Here is a 20,553-nt window from a genome sequence, read left to right on the forward strand (position 1 = left end):
AAAGATCTAAACATAAGACCAGAAACTATAAAACTCCTAGAGGAGAACATAGGCAAAACACTCTCTGACATACATCACAGCAGGATCCTCTATGACCCACCTCCCAGAATATCGGAAATAAAAGCAAAAATAAACAAATGGGACCTAATTAAACTTAAAAGCTTCTGCACATCAAAGGAAACTATCAGCAAGGTGAAAAGACAGCCTTCAGAATGGGAGAAAATAATAGCAAATGAAGCAACGGACAAACAACTAATCTCAAAAATATACAAGCAACTCCTACAGCTCAACTCCAGAAAAATAAACGACCCAATCAAAAAATGGGCCAAAGAACTAAATAGACATTTCTCCAAAGAAGACATACAGAGGGCTAACAAACACATGAAAAGATGCTCAACATCACTCATTATCAGAGAAAGGCAAATCAAGACCACTATGAGGTACCATTTCACACCAGTCAGAATGGCTGCGATCCAAAAGTCTACACATAATAAATGTTGGAGAGGGTGTGGAGAAAAGGGAACCCTCTTACACTGTTGGTGGGAATGCAAACTAGTACAGCCACTATGGAGAACAGTGTGGAGATTCCTTAAAAAACTGGAAATAGAACTGCCTTATGATCCAGCAATCCCACTGCTGGGCATACACACTGAGGAAACCAGAAGGGAAAGAGACACGTGTACCCCAATGTTCATCACAGCACTGTTTATAATAGCCAGGACATGGAAGCAACCTAGATGTCCATCAGCAGATGAATGGATAAGAAAGCAGTGGTACATATACACAATGGAGTATTACTCAGCCATTAAGAAGAATTCATTTGAATCAGTTCTAATGAGGTGGATGAAACTGGAGCCTATTATACAGAGTGAAGTAAGCCAGAAGGAAAAACACCAATACAGTATACTAACGCATATATATGGAATTTAGAAAGATGAAAACAATAACCCTGTGTACGAGACAGCAAAAGAGACACTGATGTATGGAACAGTCTTATGGACTCTGTGGGAGAAGGAGAGGGTGGGAAGATTTGGGAGAATGGCATTGAAACATGTAAAATATCATGTATGAAACGAGATGCCAGTCCAGGTTCAATGCACGATACTGGATGCTTGGGGCTAGTGCACTGGGACGACCCAGAGGGATGGTATGGGGAGGGAGGAGGGAGGAGGGTTCAGGATGGGGAACACATGTGTACCTGTGATGGATTCATTTTGATATTTGGCAAAACTAATACAATTATGTAAAGTTTAAAAATAAAATTTAAAAAATAAAAACCTAAAAGTTTATGAGTAAGTTAATACATTTCTGGCTTCCTTCTTATGCACCCTAAATAAATAAATATGTCTGTGAGTATATATATATATATGTCAATCACCCTAAAACCAGAGGGTATCTTAAAGCAAAACAAACAACAACAACAAAATTGTTTGGAATATTGTCACATAGGTAACATCTGGTTATAGGTAGATGTCATTCCTAAATAAACTGAATTAGAACAAAAAATATATATTTTTAAAAACATCTTTCAAGCCAACTCTCTGGAACACAGCTTTTATATATTGGGTTAGCCACAGAGTTCATCCCAGTTTCTCATACCATCTTATGGGAAAACCCAAATGAACTTTTTGACCAACCAGTAGATTGTACTCTTAGAACAGTAAGAAAAATTTTATGCAAGACAAGAGGTGAATCTCCATCTGTTCCAAACACACATCTACTCCCTTCCTTCGCCTCTCATTTTTCTTCTTCTGTTTCTCAGGGCTTAACTTCTCACGCTTCTTTTCCTCACCTTTCACCCCAGCTCGTGTACACCAAATTCCTCCCTGTCTGCATTTCTGCACCCCGTCTTGCCTCACTCTTTCCCCAGGGGATGTCTGTTTCCTCCTCAGCATTTAGCACAATGCCTGGCCTGTGGCAGGAGGGGCAGGGCAGAATATGGTTCAACTCCAGGCCTTTGGAGGCAGCCGCCCTAACAGTCGTTTCTCCAGGTATCCTAAGGAGCTAACAGCAGATCTGTTTGTGAGGCTCAGTGGGTGTGACCCCACATTGTTCACGATAGGGTCTCAGTAGGTGTTTGTCAGTCGAATGAATTCATTCACTCTCACCTCTCCCTTGGGAGAAGGCAATGGCACCCCACTCCAGCACTCTTGCCTGGAAAATCCCATGGATGGAGGAGCCTGGTAGGCTGCAGTCCATGGGGTCGCTAAGAGTCGGACACGACTGAGCGACTTCCCTTTCACTTTTCACTTTCATGCACTGGAGAAGGAAATGGCAACCCACTCCAGTGTTCTTGCCTGGAGAATCCCAGGGACAGGGGAGCCTGGTGGGCTGCCGTCTCTGGGGTCGCACAGAGTCGGACACGACTGAAGCGACTTAGCAGCACAGCAGCACCTCTCCCTGCACTCTCCTTAACTTGATGTGAGCCTGACTTACCAGCATCTTCAATTCTTGTGCCTCACAAGGAAGAGAAGACAGTGACTGGCCAGGTCTCCATCTCAATCCATTGCTTTCTACATCTCACCATTTGTCGTGACTCTGACTTGCACTCTCTTCTGCATTCTTTTCTCTTCACTTCTGTGACCGGATGCTCCCGTTGGGCATGTCTGCACCTGGCTCATCTTTTACTTTTCTTCCCCACCCTGGTGCCCTCTCCAGTCCCATCTCCCTTCGTGACAAGTTCATAATCCATGGTTAGACCACGCAACCTCCTGCTTTCTCTTTGAGATTTAAACCAGCCGCCTCTGTTACGTGTTAGCCCCATGAATGACATTTCCTGCCCTAAACCTCATCATGAAAAGGCACTGTTGCTATTCTGGGTTCTCTTGCTTGTCCAGTTCCTTCCCTCCAGTCCAGTAGTTCTCAAAGTGTGGAACCCTGACCAGCAAAAGCAGCTTTGGCATCACCCAAGAATTTATTAGACACGCGTGTTCTCAGTTCCACGCCAAACCTCATGAGTCAGAGACTCTGGGAGTGAGGCCCTGTCATCTGTGTTTTAACTGCCCACCAGGAAATTGTGATGCCCATGAAAGTTTGAGAACCACTTCCTTAACCTGTCTGGTCTCCTCCTGCCTTCTCCCTTCCTCCTTTCCACACTTTGCTAATTCTAGTAGGAACTGTCTTAATACCTGAAGATAATTGTACCATTTTGAAAATTACAGTATGTAAAACGTCAAAATGATTTCCAATACTCAGTGAGCTGTTGCTCATTCATACTAACAAGAGACTGTGCAATGGAAGATCAGAAAGAGAAATTCAGGAAGCAATTCCACTTACCATTGTATCAAAAAGAGCAAATACCTAAGAAACTGTGATGATCTTGATAGATGAAAGTAGAAATATTCTGTAAGACTCATTTTATTCAGGAGAGTTAAATTCTTCCTGGGAGGGAAAACAGTTTTTTCTAATGATGTTTATTTTAAAAATACTAGTAATGTGCTGTGGAGAAGGCAGTGGCACCCCACTCCAGTATTCTTGCCTGGAAAATCCCATGGACGGAGGAGCCTGGTAGGCTGCAGTCCATGGGGTCGCATAGAGTCGGACACGACTGAAGCGACTTAGCAGCAGCAGCAGCAGCAGTAATCTGCTGATAACAGAACTGGTAAATAGTAAAAAGACATGGAGAGCCTAAACAGTCTTCAGAGATACAAGCTATTATGTATAAGATGTATAGACAACAGGGTCCTACTGTGTAATAGCACAGGGAACTATATTCAGTATTCTGTGCTAAGCCATAATGGAAAAGAATATGAAAAAGGAATGTGTGCGTATATACACCTGTGTATGTGTATCTGTACATACATGTGTGAGTATATACATGTGTGTATATATACACATACGTGTGTGTATATATCCACACATATATGTGTGTATATGCACATGTGCATGTATATTATATATAATAACTGAATCACTTTACAGTAGAAATTAATACAACCTTGTGAATCAACTATTCATCAATAAATTAGTCTTTAGATGAATCAACCTTGAAGTGACTAAGCATTCGGAATTCCCAGCTAATTCCTCATAGCTTGATGATGAGAACATGGAGTTCATTACGTTCATGCTTCTACCTTTTGTGTGCATTTGAAAACATAAGAATTTTAAAAATAACTGTTACTTTAACAGCAGCATCTTTTTAATCCCATATTATATGAATCCAAATCAGATTTAATTTTTGTCATCATCTATCTTAGTCATAAGTGATATCAATAATGAATCTGTACTTATTGCATGGTTTTAATTTACTTCTACCAGATGTGTGCATATATATGTAGGTAAGTAGGTATGTCGATAGGTAAAACATGGTTATCAATGTTAATATTGAAGAAATGACCAAAAGCCCAGAAATCTGCTGCTGTGTAAATTGACAAACCCTATAGAAAAATGACTTAATGATATCCAGGTCTGTGTCAGTAGACATTAAAATATTAATACACATAAATGTCTTTATCGGACTCTCTTCTAAAGGGGAGAATTCTAATTGCAGAGAAGGTTTTATACCAGAAGGTAATCGGCAGAGATTTCTGTTTTTATAAGAGCATGCTGCTGCTGCTGCTGCTAAGTTTCTTCAGTCGTGTCCGACTCTGTGCGACCCCATAGATGGCAGCCCACCAGGCCCCGCCGTCCCTGGGATTCTCCAGGCAAGAACACTGGAGTGGTTTGCCATTTCCTTCTCCAATGCATGAAAGAGAAAAGTGAAAGTGAAGTCGCTCAGTCGTGTCCGACTCCTAGCGACCCCATGGACTGCAACCCACCAGGCTCCTCCGTCCATGGATTTTCCAGGCAAGAGTACAGCATAAAGCATTCGAAATCCCTTTGTGACCAACCACAGAGAGATAATCATTAAGATGATAACTATGCAAATTATAATGCTTATAAAATTTAAAAAACAAGACGAAATAAAATTTGATACATACAACTACGTATGGAAAAAGAACTTTTCTGTTAGGGTAGAAATATGATTCATGTCATATTTCTCCTTTTTTCTAATTTTGTTTTTTAATGAGATGTGTATTTAGAAGTTGCGGTGGTGGAATTCACCAGATTGGTTTCCTCTCCCAAATGACTTGGGCCTTTGTGATTTAGCAAAGGTACTTTTTAACCCGTAGGGAGCTAAATTTTTTGAGAGTTGATGTGTCCCAAGAGGGGTGAGCAATACTGCTTCCCCGTAACCACCAAGACCTCTGGCGCTACTGCTGTGGTGTCTTTTCTTCCCCTTAATGTTGCATCTACAGTTCTTAGACGTAAGTAGTCTAAGTAGCTAAAATATGTAGCGATCATTCCATCACATCTTTGCCCCAAAGAAGCAAAATATGGCAAAAACCCTGAAACCCCTCCTCCTCTGGCTGTTTTAAGCCAGTACTTTTACTATACTGCTGCTGCTAAGTCGCTTCAGTCGTGTCCGACTCTGTGCGACCCCGTAGACGGCAGCCCACCAGGCTCCCCCATCCCTGGGATTCTCCAGGCAAGAACACTGGAGTGGGTTGCCATTTCCTTCTCCAATGCATGAAAGTGAAAGGTGAAAATGAAGTTGCTCAGTCGTGTCCGACTCTTCGAGACCCCATGGACTGCAGCCTACCAGGCTCCTCCGTCCATGGGATTTTCCAGGTAAGAGTACTGGAGTGGGGTGCCAGAACATCCAAAATCAGAATGGTTTCCCAGAGATGCAGTAAACCTGACAGCAGTGCCATCATTATTCCGCCACCTGGGAACCCGAAGCAGAGGTGCTTCCCATGTTGTCGGTTTGAACAAGACGAAGTAAAGGACCCGGGACTGTCCGTTACTGGATGGCGCTGCGTTAACGCTCACAACCGCGGCTCTTCCCATCCTGGGTACTCTCAGTTCAGCTGAGTGTTTCCCAAATAGCCTTGGCCTGACAGTCTGCTCTTCTCTTAGGAATGAGACATCATAGCCGTATTGTTAATCACGATTATAGTGACTACTGCCTCCATTTGAGACATATAAAAAGGCCACGTGAGGGGCTTTCCTGGCCATCTAGGGGCTAAGACTCCGCACTTCCACTGCACGGGGCATGGGTTCCATCCCTGGTTGGGGAACTAACATCGCACATGCTAAGCAGCATGACCAACAGCAAACAAAAGCCCAATTAACAAAAAAAAATTTTAAGGCCAAGTGAAAAGAAAGAAAAAATAAACCCACAGTCTTCAAAAATTAGTGCTTTAAATTATCTGCTTCAAATGACTTTTTGGTGTACATTATATTTTTTTTCTATGTGTATAAAATTTCAGGTCAAATATCATAAGTCCTTGAACTATATGCTGCCTAAAGCCTGTCAGTTTATAAATTGCTCTGTTGAGCATGCGTTTCATCAGGCCAGTTCTAAATGAGGAGGAAAGGAGGTAGTAGAGGAATCTTTTGCTGCTGTATCATCATTGTGTAGAAAATTAAAGCCTTGGGAGGAACACAGCAAAAGGAAAAGCTTATTTATCCATGATTAACCATGGAGGCATTTCACTGTTGTATTTCTTCAAGTAAATCATCTGTCTTCTCGTTGTAAGGCAGGTAATTGCTTTGCTGATTTCTGTGTTTCTGCCCAAACATAACTTAGAGCCTTTCATCTGGATATTTATTCATCTGGCTGGAACAGCTTTCAGTCCTCTTTAAAAATTAATTTGACTTTAATGTCTAGCTATCTAGGACTCCCCTGGGCTAGGAGGAAATCGCACCCAGGGAGTTTTGATTTGACAAACGGCCGTTGTGTAGGAGACTTTGATCCTCCACCGTGGTGTTAACTGGCTGCTCCTTGTCTTGCTGAGCTTTGACAAGATCAAAGCGTACACCCTGCCCGGCAGAATCAGTGATGGGCAGCAGGAGAACCCTGGCCCCTCCCAGTGGCTCTGGGCCGCTGCAAGCCTGCAGCTGGAGCTCAGAGACCCCTAAACGTGTCTCCTTGGAGAGATTGGATGTGGGCAGAGGTGCCGAGAAGACAGGCTGAGTCTTTCCTAGTGCCTTGATGTCCCAGGTCCCCATGCTTGTTGAGCGCTTGAAGCCTTTGGCTCCCAGAAGTAGGAATTCCTGACCTCGTTTTCCATCTCTGAGTCCTGCTTAGTGTTTCCAGGTTTTCAAAAATTATGAAGAAAATTTGATTTTCATTTTTGTTTAAAGAACAAATATAAAACATGGTATATTATGATTTTTTAGCACTTTTAAAATGTTAGAACTTTTGTAAATGTTTTTAAATTTTCAATTAAAGTATAGTTGATTAACAATATTGTGTAAGTTTCAGGTATACAGCACAGATACTCAGTTATACATATATGTGTGTGTGTGTGTGTGTGTATATATACACTCTTTTTCAGATTCTTTTCCCTTATAGTTTACTACAAAAATATAGTTGCCTGTGCTATACTGTAGGTTCTTGTTTGTTATTTACATATTTTATATATAGTAGAATGTATATGTTAATACTAACCTCCTAATGTATTCCTCCCTGCTCCCTTTCTCCTTTGGTAACGATAAGTTTGCATTCTATGTCTGTGAGTCTCTGTTTTATTTAAAAAAAAAAAAAGTTCATTCATATCTTTTTCTTTTTAATTCCACATAAGCAATATCATATGATACTTGTCTTTCCCAGTCTGGCTCACTGAACTAGTGTGATGATTTCTAGGGTTTTTTTCTAGGTTCACGTTGCTGTGTATGGCATTCCCGCATTCTTTTTTATGGCTGAGTAATATTCCATATGGGCTTCCTGGTGGTTCAGACAGTAAAGAATCTGTCTGTAATGCAGATCTGGGTTCGATCCCTGGGTTGGGAAGATCCCCTAGAGAAGGGAATGATTACCCACTCCAGTATTCTGGCCTGGAAAATTCCATGGACAGAGGAGTCTGGCGGGCTACAGTTCATGGAGTTGCAAAGAGTCAGACATGACTGAGTGACTTTTCAGTTTCACAATATTCCATACATATGTATATACACATACACACACACACACACAGCACATCTTTTTTATCCATTCATCTGTCGATGGAGAGAAAACAGGCACACTACTGAAGATCATTGGAAATGGTTTCCCTGGTGGTTAGATGCCTTAAAAGCAAAATAACAAGTGCAGACTTTGTGTCTGGTCTTGATGAAGATTGTTCAAAAGCATCCAGACTCAGGTAGCAGGCTATAAATGTCACTCTTTCCTGCAAGGCAGGCGTATCTAACTCTGCGGTCTCTTTCTTGCTCCAACAGATGGGGAGCTCTCCATATCGAATGAAGATGACTCCCTGGAAAACGGGCAGTCCCTGAGCTCCAGCCAGCTGTCTCTGCCTGCCCTGTCCGAAATGGAGCCAGTCCCGATGCCCAGGGATCCCTGCTCATATGAGGTGCTCCAGCCTGCTGACATCATGGATGGGACAGGTAATGCCCCCTGATAGACATTGAATTGGTCCCCAGCATGTGGTGTGGCGGGCCTTCAGTCTGGATGGACTTGGGCTTCTGTTCTGGAGCCCCCTGAACATAAGGATCTCCTGGAAATGAGGATGGAAGTGACCGATTTAGTATCGGGTTGGTCATGAAAGTTCCTTTGGGTTTTTCCATAAAACGTTACAGAAAACTTGAACAAGGTTTTCGGCCAACCCAGTACATGCTGAGTGTAAAAATATGGAGGAAATATCCATTTATTTTCCTACAATCTTTAAAAACACTTTTAAAACCTAAATCTCTTTAAAGAAGATAGATCTTGTTTTGTAATATAGATGATTTAAAACGTCATCGTTTTGTTTTCTAACATTCGTTCCTGCTAACGCTGAGCCCCATGCTTCTGCAGGATGTCTAAGTCACCTGGTCACAAAGCCCGGGTATGCCTTTGAATCCTCATCCCGATATAACAGTTAACTGTTACATCACTTTAGCAGACTGTACCAGTTTACCGTATAAAATTGATGTATTAATTGTACAACTTAACCGGTTAAGTTGTAGCCTGCTGACAGGTGATTTGTGATGCCATCTGACCGTCACTCCCTCTTTGGTCCAGAGTCGCCAATATTCAGTCCCTCAGAAGGACTGCAGAGTGGTCCTCTTTAGCCAGATGGTGGCGCGCTCCCGACAGCCAGTAAGGAGAGGCCCTTGCTATCAGGAGACCAGCCTCTGGGGAGGGACCTCTGGCAATGTCTGGAGTCTGGGGAGGGAGGCCACGTCCTTCCTCTGTCTACACCGTGTGCAAAGTCTGCAACACGGAGCTCAGGCGGGAGGCGGGAGTGATGGCGGTTCAGAGAGTCGGTGCCCTGCTTCACTTTGGGACCCTGTGAGTCGCTGCTCCATCAATGTCCAGCACTGGTAACACCAGTATCCCTTGAGCCAGGGGAGAACCTGGTTCTCCTGCGGATGATGTGCAAGGCTTTGATGCTGTCAGGAACACTGCTGCCCGGATTAGGGAGGAAGGACGAGGCAGGGGAGTACTCTTGTACAGGCTTTCTTACTGGAGCAGTGATGGTAGGGGGGAGTATGCATCTGAGTTGCATTTCCCTCCCAAGCTCCCCCCCTCCCAGCTGGAGAGATTGTTCCAACTAAAGCCGTAAATTGAGATTTCTCTCCAGCCTTCCTTGTGACATTGGGATCAGACAGATTTGATTTGTTGTCCTGAGATCTGTCACCCTTGGGAAGTCGTAGTCTCCTTCAGTCTTCGGCTAGGTCACCAGTCTGATGGGAGGACCTCTGCTACCACCCAGGACAGCTCTTAACTGGAGCTGGTCTGGGTCCTGCCCCACCACTGCCAGGGGGAGAGGAAGAGGCAGGCCTGGAGCAATAAGGAATGGGCAGAATCCAAATGAGAAAACCATGCTTCTGGCGAGGGTAGGAGAGAGGAGCAGAGAAAACAAAAAGGATGTTAATCTGGAGCATCCTTCACCTTGTCCAGGTGTATAGGAGCCAATAGGAGCCAGTGCCCCTGAAACTGTAGAGCGCCCCCTGAACACTGATGTGCAGCTTGGATGGCCCCGAACCTGGAGGAGCAGCCGCCCCAGGATATGGGGATTGCCTGCCCAGTGTCAGCCCCTAGGCCGCCCTCAGACCCGGGAGCAAAGGGCAAACACACCCCAAGGAGGCTCAGAGGGGTTCCTGGTCCTCGCTCCTCTGTGCCTGCCCATCTGTTGCCTGTCGCCGTGGTCCGTGAGTCGGTGTTGGCGCGCCCGCGGAATGCGCGCTGCACGCTCTGCCGCGTCGCTGGCCTGCGCTGCGCCCCCGCGGCTGCCGCCAGCCCCACCCGCGCTGCGTCTGTGTAATGTCCTCGTGTGTCATGTGGTTGTCCCCTCAGTGTCTGAAGAGAGTCCCTCTGCCAGTGAGTCTGGAGCCCTCCTGTCCCAAGATCCTTCAGCCAAACCAGTCCTGTTCCTGCCCCCCAAAAAACCTGCTGCTTCCCCCGGAGACCACGAGGACACCCCTGTGAAGCAGCTCTCTCTCCTCAAGCAGCCCCCCGCCCTGCCTCCCAAACCCACTGCCAGGATTGGCAACCACTTACCAGGTGAGTCAGCACGCCTTCTGGGGGCCCGCCGCCCTGCCTTCCCTTCACGGGATCCTTTCTTGCTTTTTACCTGAGAACCTTTGGCGAGGTCGCCCTGTGGGACACTTTGGTGTTTCTGTGTGTGTCTTGGTACACGCCGTTGTGACCTGGGTTTGTGTGTGTGTGTTCCGAGGCATGCAGTATACACCTGCCAGCCACGTGCTCAGGGCCTCCAGTCATGTGCACCGGTAAGTATATCCGTTGGCATTGATGTGGCTAAGAGTGTTTGCCCGTCTAGGTGGGTTAGATTCACCGTCCAAATCTTCGTGGAGATAGAGGAGCACCTGTTCTCTTCATCATGAGTTTGCTAAAGCATTCAATTTTTTGTCTCTGAATACTTCATCTGAAACCCAGTGTATTTCTTCTTTTAAAATGTATACCTCTTGGGGGGGGGTGGGGTGGGAGCAAAGATAGTAATTTGCAAAATATTGTGGAAAATACTTTTAAGAGGAATGTTGTCCTAAAATGACTGCTTTTTAATTGAAGTGTGGTTGATTTATGATACTGTTTTAATCGGGTGTATGGCAAAATGATTCAGTTATATATATATTTTCAGATTATCAACGGGATTAACAGATACAAACCTCTACAGAAAATAGATAAGCTTGATAAGCATCAAGGATTTACTATATAGCACAGGGGACTGTGTTCAATATTTTGTAATTACCTGAAATGACTTTAAAATTCATTGTTCAGTGTTAGGTAACACATGCACCTCCAGTTATTAAATTGGGCATTTAGTGGAATTGTGCTTCGCTGTACATTAGCACATGAATCGGGTACCACTTAGTGGTTTAAAGTTGTGGTATAATCGGAGGTTCAAGATTTCAGAGGGATGTTTCTCCAACCTTGATAATAATCCCACATGATACTGACTGATTTCCTTTTTATATGTTTGCTATTTTGATAAATAGTTTCTAATTGATCCCTATATATTTTTGTAAGATGGAAGGAGGGTGCAAGAATATCCATTTATTTTATCATTAAAAAACTGGGGTTCAAGGAAAGAAGTGACTTTTCCAGGGCTGGCGGGAATTCTGCAGTAAAGCCAACATTAGACCCTGTTTCCCGATTCCTAAGTCAATCACTGTTGTTTCCATGGCCGTAGGACATCTCTCACATAACGCGGAGGCTTATTAGTTACAATTCAAATAGAAGTTTGTGTCAGGCTCCTCTATCAAAGTACATACCCATCCAAGTCAGTGTTTGTGGTTCAAAAGAGCAAGTTTCCAATTAAAGAAACTGCTCAACACAGTAGTAACACTTTAGTGTTCCCAAATTTAAATGCAGAGAAAACCACAAAGGAAAAGAGCCTTCTTAAGCCTCCCTGAAAAGATAACCACTGTCTGTCATTGATCTAACAGAAAAAGTGAAATGCTAGTTTACTTTTTCTTTGCCCTCACTTATATCTTATGAACTGGTCCTCATGTTACTAAAATATTCCAAAAAGTGATTTTGTTAGCTACATTGTAGGGGACCCCAATTAAATGAGGGACCCCTTAAGGGGTTTCTATCTTCCTTATTATAAAAAAACTCAATATCTCCACAATGTGCATGTATTTTTATAAGCATTTCTGAGTTTTTCCTCACTTATTCCTGGTATGAGAATTGCTCATTCTGATTCTAGAACTAAATTATGTACTTTTAAGGTCTGTGTACATTTTAAGACTGAGAGGCCAAGTTTCCCTTGAGAAAGCTTAAATATTGAAAAAAGTAAACTCCTGTATATAGTACATATTTATTCAGCACACCTAACTGTAGGCAGAATACTGTGCTAGGTATCAAAATATGACAGCTCAGTATATATGTATATGATATATATACAATTATGAATATATCCTCATTAAATTTCCAGAAATAGAATGCCAGAATAACTACCATCAGGTGTAATCCTTGCCGTTTAGCATAGTCTGCTAAAAAGGCTCCTGGAGAGCCTGAAACTTGAGCCCACCCTTAAGGCATGAGGGACTTAAAGAGAATGAGGAAAGGCTCAGAGGTGGCCCTGCTTCAGGCCAGTGACAAGGAGGCGGAGCTGGGATGGAGGGGCCTTCTTGGGCTGTGTTGAGAGAGAGGGTTTACTCCTACCTACCATGTGAGAATTTCGATTTTAGGCAGTGGTGGCCTTTGGAGGATTTTGAGCTGGGGAGTGAGTGATAGGGTGAAAACTAGACTTTAAAATACATTCCTGGGTCATTGTGTAAAATGAACCAGAAGAAGAGGAGGTTGACAGCCGAACCGAGAAGCCAGTGAAGCCACCTGTACGCCTCATTCTCCAGAAGCATTAGTTGAATTAAATCGAACAATTTAAGGCAGGGAGACACTTTGAGAGGCCGCTCCATTTGTTGAAACAGAAGCTAAAATTATCAGCTGATGGCAGTGGGAAGAGACGGAATGGATGAGTAGATAAGACATTTTAAAAGAAGAATTAACAGGGACTTCCCTGGCGGTCCAGTGGTTGAGACTTTGCCTTCCAGGGCACAGGGTGTGAGTTCAGTCCCTGGTCGGGGAACTAAGATCCCACATGCCTCTTGGCCAAAAAACCAAAACATGAAAAACAGAAGTCATGTTGTAACAAATTCAGTTAAGACTTTAAACACGGCCCACACCAGAAGACTTTAAAAAAAAAATAAAAAGAATTGACAGTATTTTTTTTAAAAAACAAACACTGCCCTATAATTTATTTACCTAATTAAGAACTTCAGCCACAAGCCTGGCATTTACAGGACTCTCTCGCTCTGTTAGCCTTGTCTCTCTGGCTCCCCTTGTTCTTTCCCCGAGAGAGTGAATTTTACCCATTATCTGTACATCTCACTTCCATAGAGCTTGGGCCAAATGGATTAAAAAAATATGTGAAAGCTGATGATCTCTGACTGTATTGTACCTGGTAGCCACTTAAATACGATGATGACGAGATAGGCACAGATGTGTACAGGGGGCAAGTGTGGTGCTTCCCCTTCGGGATTAAACTTGACTGAACTTGCTTCGTTTTTGTAAGTGAACCATCTGTCACAGTGAATCTGCATCACCACAAAGCAGCCACATTAACCCTGTTCGGTTACTAATTACTCTAGAGACATCTGGGCCGTGTCAGAAGGAATTAATAAACTGAGAATTCTAGCAGAACTCTAAATTGAGACTTAGGAGTTTTAGCGTGTTCTCAGTATGTTGTTCTGTTGACATGTTTAAAAGGAAACAGACAACAGTTTGAAAGACACCATGCGTGATTAATAGGAAGTGACAGTGGTTAATGGTCCGGTGGATGCTGGAGGAAGCATGAACGTGGACTTGGACTACAGCTGGGTACATGTAGGGAAAGATATGCAGAAAGTCCTCTGCTTTGGCATTTGTTTCCATTTAATCCAGAAAACCATAATTAACTTGGAGATTGTCTCATGCGTTTTCTCTGTTCTTCAGCCAGTAGATAGAAGCCCGCTCGCTCTCCCAAACTATCTTTCTTCTTCTCTCGTTGTTATCCTCATCCAGCTTATCTCCAACATCAGTATGCATGCAGCGGATGTAATATAGGATCAGGAATTGCTGGGCATTAACTTCCTTTCCTTTCTGGAAGGACACAGTGCCCAGCAGAGCTCATTGCGTAACCAATATGATCTGAGATGAATAATTTTCCAAATGTATCCTTCTTAGAAGGATGGCTGACCCCAGAAAAAAAGAGGGGTAGAAACAAAAAATATTGTCTCCTACTTTTCTTTGTCAGTCACCTCTCCAGCCATCCTGGCTCCAGAAATCAAATGTTAAACATTGCCTGAATAATCTATTCCTTCTGCATAAGGTACCTGTGATTAGGTACCCTACAGGAGCCATTGCAATGAAGGATAATCAATTTATGTGCTAGCTGAGCTTCACAGTCTGACAATCACACTTAGGTAATAATGGCAGGTGCCATTTTGGGGAAAATTTACAATACTAGCATCTTTATTCTTTCTTTTTCATAGGAGGAAAATGAAATTCAGAGAAGTTAAATAACTTAGTCACGGTGACATAGCTAGATGGACTCTCTCTGTTTCGTTTTATTCCAGAGTCCTTGTCACCGTTAGTTTACGCTATCTCCACTAAGATACCTGTTCTTAACATTTGTGACAATGAAGTCATTAGTCTTCTTCGGGTTTTGTTTGTTTTGGTTGGCTTGTTTGGCTTCCTTGCTTTTTAATCTATTTAACAAATTAGAAAATCTGCTTTTTTTGTATAACTCAAAGACAAAAAAAATTCAGCCCTTTGAAAATAACTTTTAAAAGGCAGTTGACTATAAAGAGAAAAAGTAGTCGAGTTGGTTTCAAAGCACGGGCTAGAACGAGACAGTCTGAGGATCAAGAATGGGGCCGATCGCGTGGGAAGCACTGGACCACCGTTGGAAACACAATTCAGCAAAGAAAGGGAACTCCTCCTGAGCCTCAAAAACAAGTCCTTCTGCTAATGTGACTTTGTAGCACTGTCTTTAGAGCCTGGAATACAGAGAAACTTAACTGTATCACCAGAACTGGTTGATTGCTAGTTTCAATGTTACGAAGTATTTGTAGCTGCAGATTTCCCTGCCAGACAGCGTCCAGGCCCTGTGGTATTTTTTCAGCCCCAGCAGGTGTCTAATGAGAATCCTCTATCCAGGGCTTGTCAAGGTAGAACCAGTGTTTCTATTTAGAGCCTGCCTCTCTAGTTTTGAGGAGAGTGTCCACCATGGGTTTTCTACAATCACATTCTGATCCGTCAGTCCACCGTGTGTCTCTGTCGCTGTCTGACCCTCTGGCCCCATTTCTTCCCCAGAATATCCCGTCCCACCCTCCTTGTTCTCTTTCAGCTTCCTCTCCAACTCCCCCAAATCACCCAGCTCCTTTCATCTCTGTCCCTGCCTTCCTTCCTGGCTTTGTATTCAGAAAGTGCAAGAAAATGGATGATTAGAGCATCGGGACCCTGGACCTCAACTGTGCTTTTAAACAGAAAAAAATGGATAGTAACTCAGAAGCCTCCTAAAGAAGTTTAGGGTTCACAGTCTCTGGATAACTGATACTTTGAAGAAATGGGAAATTTACCTGAGTTTAATCTTTATACCCATTTCTCCCTAGTATTCTGGTCCTGGTTGTCTTTTCTCAAAATACAGAAATTCTTTTCTTAGTGAATCTAAGGACTGTCTATTGATGAAACATGTTTAAAAGGATGCTTTCTGCTCTGACCTCTGTGATCAAGGCAAAGATTGCAGCAGAGTACCTTTCGTTTTTTGGTAGTGCTGTTAGGGTGCAGATTTAATTCACTTGGCACTTTTCTTTTTGTGGTGAAAACATAAAATTTACCACCTTAACCATTTTAAAATGTACAGTCAGTAATGTTATGTATAATCACGTTGCACAGTGGATTTCCAGGACTTCTTCATCTTGCGAAATTGAAATTCTGCCTATTAAACAGTGTCCCCTTTATCTCTCCTTAACCCTGGTAACCACCTTTTTACTCTTTGTTTCTATGAATTTCACTACGGTTAGTTGCTCAGTTGTGTCCAATACTTTGCAACCCCATGGACTGTAGCCTGCTAGGCGCTTCTGTCCATGGGATTCTCCAGGCAAGAATACTGGAATGGGTTGCCATCTCCTTCTCCAGGGGATCTTCCTCACCCAGGGATCGAACCTGGGTCGCCTGCCTTGCAGGCAAATTCTTTACCATCTGAGCTACCAGGGAAGCCCAATTTGTCTTTCTGTGGCTGGCTTTTTTCATTTAGCGTGTTATCCTCAGGGTTCATCCACGTTGTAGCTCGCGTGGATTTCTGTCTTTTGTTATGTCTGAATGGTGCTTATACTTTGTGTGTTTTTTGCACTGTGAGCAAAGTACTCTTCCAACCCTGACACAGTTTACAAAAAGTGTTCTCTTATCAGCTCTCAGAGTTGTAGATGGTTGTAAGCTACAGAAAATGTTTAATCTGAAGATGTATAAACATGGTTCTAAAGAAATTCAAATAGTAAGAGATCAAATCCTTTTGAAAGACTCAGGAAAAGCATGGTAGAAAAGGATGTATTTAAGACAGGCCTTAGAGATGAATAAGACAAGTAGGGATCGGAGGGGAGGTTGCCAGGAAGTAGGAAGCAGGGTTCAGAGAGGCTCGTGCATACGAGGCATAGGGTGTTCACGACATGGCAAATGGCTCAGCTTGTCAGGAAAGTGTGATTCTGCTAGGGAAATCAAGAAAGATCAGGCCAGCAGTGGGTTGAAAGGAAACTGGAGAACCTTGAAAGCTGTGGTGAGGGATGCAACTTTTTGGAGGAAGAAGTGGACATCTTTTGAGGACCGTTAGCTGCAATTGCTTGATTTCATCCAAGCCTGTCTCCTTGACATTGCTTGGATAAAATGGATGCTGCTGTTGGGTGGATTTACAACTGGATGGATGAATGTGACTGAGGCTATCCATTGTCTCCCTGAAAATGAAGAGGACACAGAGTTGCTGCCCTTGGATCTTCCTCTTGGACATTGTTCAAATGTCCCAGCGGCAGGTTTCCCTTCAGAGTGGGGATTTGGTCTGCTGTGTTCCCTGAGGGTCCTTGGCCACTGCCCCTCAGCAGCAGGACAGGAGGCTGTGAGAGGCACAGCACCCCATTGCAGAGGTGTTGAAGGAGGAGCTCGATGATCATTTGCCCAAGAGTTCATAGCAGGTTATTTTCTTCTTTAGGAGAATCTGTGCACATTGTTCTCCATCTCTGTGTGCTGCTGAAAATGAAATCTAATTCTCATGTGTTCTGTAGTATTTAAAGGAAATGTGAAAAAAAAAAAATAAAGGAAATGTGATCGCATAGGTAGAAAAGCCACCCCTTTTGAGAGCAGCAGTTAAACATCAGAGTCATCCATCGGGCAAACCTGCGGTACAGCCTTAGGTGTCAGCAAGTACACTGGGAATCGCGTGGGGGAGTGGGGATGCTCTGCAGATGGTTGGACCAGCCACCGCCATCACTATAAATGCAAGAAACCTGAGCATGTCCTTAAACGGTGAATAAATATTGTACGTCAGATGGATGGAGAGTTAGACATGAACTGTGGCCATCCCCATCTCTCCTTCTTAAAACATGGATCTAGCTTGAACTTCTTAGTTCAACCATGAATATACTACCTCTTTTTTTTCATGTTCCAAGCAGTGTTTATTTTTTCTTTATTAAAAATTTTTCTATACTGGAAACTTCCAAACATATACATGGGTAAAGAGATTATTATGGTTAACCTCTGTGTACCCCTTGGTTAGACCAGTCTTATTTCACTTTTAACCCTCTGACAGTCTTCTCCCATGGGATTATTTTGAATCAAACCCCAGATATCTTATCTTCCATCCACAAATACATATTTTTACTGGGAGTATAATTGATTCACAGTGTTATGTTGGTTTCTGATGTGTAGTCTGTAGTCAGTTGTTCAGTCATGTCCAACTCTTTGAGATCCCATGGACTGTGGTCCACCAGGCTCCTCTGTACATGGGATTTCCCAGACAAGAATACTGGAGTGGGTTGCTATTCCTTTCTCCAGGGGATCTTCCTGCCCCAAGGATCGAACCTGTGTCTCCTGCATTGCAAGTGGATTCTTTACCATCTGAGCTGTCAGGGAATTGGGTTACTTTCTGCTGTACTACCTCTTAATAGGGAGATAGTCTATGCAGTTTTTTGTTGTCTGTGATCTAAATTTACTGCCTTTGAACCTCACAGAGAGAACCCCTGGTTCCAGGGTTCTGAAACCAGACCAGCATGTGTGTGTTTGTTTCCAGGACTTTGCAATTTTGATTTGACTCCCTCCTAGCCTTTGCCTGGATGGTCACAAACAGCAGTCCTCCCTGGCGGGCACATCCAATGCAGGCTCCTTTCTGCTGTCCACCTCCGGACCCGCTCACCTTCCTTTACACCTGTCATGTGGAAAGCTTGGGTTCAACCACCCAGATAGCAATTTCCTGGCCCTCTCGTTGCCTGGTCTCCCTGGGAGCAATAGCACAAGTCAACATTGGTGCAAAAATAAACCAGAGGATATGTTTTTATCCATAACTTAAAAATCATTTCTAACAAAATACTGATCTTAGGAATAAATGTGTGTTCTCATGATTATAGAAACATCTGCAGTTCTGACTCTCTGAGAGCACTTTCCTGACGTGTAATTTGACTTTTACAAGATCGAATATAGTTGCAGGAGAGCTGACATGCCCAAGTGACCCAGGTGGCTGGTGAACAGCCCCTCCACTGCCCAGTGTCGCCAGCATCTCAGCGAGGCCACCTGGGGAGATGACAGGAAGGATCCACTTAAAAACAAAATTGTATCTTTGCAAAGTGGCTCTGAAACAAAGGCAGGGTCTGGGGGTGCCTATGTGATAATGGCCCTTCTTTTAGGATTTTGGCAGGTTCTGGACTTGGTCCTCACCACGTGAAGTGTCCATTGTGGTGTCCATCTGCTAGGCTGGTTCAGGAGACCTACACAGGCTGATGGCGTTTAAACCTTATCACTTGTTACTCTTCTGTCCCTCTCACCATGAGGGGTCAATCAACACATTTTTGCCTTTCCAGGCATTTGACCAAAAAAGGGCCAGACTACCTTACAATCCCTAAGGTGGCCCAAAGGGATTAGTGGAGCCCTTCTAGCAGCCCAGGGAATCTGATTCAGGAGTTGGTGATGTTGTCCAGTTGCTCAGTCATGTCTGACCATTTGCAACCCCATGGACTGCAGCACGCCAGGCCTCCCTGTCCCTGTCTATCTCCCGTTGTTTGCTCAAACTCATGTTCGTTGAGTCGTTAACTATGTCATCAACCATCTCATCCTCTGTCGCCCCCTTCTCCTTCTCTCCTCAATCTTTCCCAGCATCAGGGTCTTTTCCAGTGAGTCAATTCTTCACATCAGGTGGCCAAAGTATTGGAGCTTCAGCCTCAGTCCTTCCAATGAATATTCAGGACTGATTTCCTTTAGGATTGACTGGTTGGATCTCCTTGCAGTCCAAGGGACTCTCAAGAGTCTTCTCCAGCACCACAATTTGAAAGCATCAATTCTTTGGTGCTCTGCCTTTTGGTTTGTGATACTGGACTCTGAACACTTCTTATAAACTTAAATATGCTTCTTATAAACTCTTCATGTTTTTGAATGGATGCCTGTATTCACGAAAGGAGATCAGAGATTCTGACTCACTGGAACCAGGTGGCAAATGACTGAGAAATTCTTACATCACTTTTGTTCATTAGGATGCTAAGTGCTACTATCATTGATGACACTGTCTGATACAGAAACAGTTACAAATGCCTCTGTAGGTGCTACAGCTGGTGCAAACTGAAAAGGTGAGGAGAGAGGCTCAGGGTGTATCCATTTAGCCCAGACTCGTTCTGTGCATAGACTGCAGTGCTCTGACACCAGGATCCACTACAGAAGTCATCTGGGGTTTTCATTTTCTTGTCTGAAGTCATAAGCCAGAGATGTGTCACGTTTGGAAATACAGTCCTCTTGGGTTTTATAGCTCTGTGACATAGCTGGGGTTTATTTTCCTTGTTCTCTGGAACTGGTTTTTGCTCTTTCCACTCCATCAGCGGAGACAGATTTATGAATATACTGCATCTCGATCAGTCTGGCTGCAGAAGACCCATCCATTTCTAAGTCAGCAAGCAGAGAGCTTTGCCTGTACCCCATTTATTGTTACCAATGCAGGAGGTCTTATGTTTCCCCCCCTCACCCATGAATATCATGCATCAGAGAGATGCAAAGTGTCGTGTTCAGGGAGATGCTGTCGAGATAAAGGAGACATTTTTAACCCCTGGATTTTTAGATATAAAAGTGCCTGGGTCCCAAGAAGCATAGATATATTTCTTAGCCAATTAATAGCAGAGCACTTCCCTGGTGGCTCAGATGGTAAAGAATCTGCCTGCAGTGCAGGAGACCAGGGTTCGATCCCTGGGTCTGGAAGATCCCCTGGAGGGGAGGGCATGGCAACCCACTCCAGTATTCTTGCCTGGAGAATCCCATGGACAGTGGAACCTGGCGGGCTACAGTCTATGGGGTCGAAAAGAGTCAGACATGACTGAGCAACTACCCACACACACACACACACA

The 20,553-nt window shown here is 43.7% G+C and overlaps 1 protein-coding gene across 4 annotated transcripts in view; it reads left to right on the forward strand.

Moving 5' to 3' along the window:
• PHACTR1 (phosphatase and actin regulator 1) overlaps positions 1-20,553 on the forward strand; it is a 298,473-nt gene that overhangs the window by 221,851 nt on the left and 56,069 nt on the right. For all 4 annotated transcript variants that reach the window (XM_010848777.1, XM_010848778.1, XM_010848774.1 and 1 more), the window contains exons 4-5: positions 8,200-8,367; positions 10,262-10,468. In XM_010848777.1, the coding sequence (XP_010847079.1) occupies positions 8,200-8,367; positions 10,262-10,468 (375 nt within the window). The remainder of the gene's footprint in view (positions 1-8,199; positions 8,368-10,261; positions 10,469-20,553) is intronic.

The sequence above is a fragment of the Bison bison genome, unplaced genomic scaffold (genome assembly GCF_000754665.1).
Source record: "Bison bison bison isolate TAMUID 2011002044 unplaced genomic scaffold, Bison_UMD1.0 scf7180017864274, whole genome shotgun sequence".
NCBI lineage: Eukaryota > Metazoa > Chordata > Mammalia > Artiodactyla > Bovidae > Bison > Bison bison.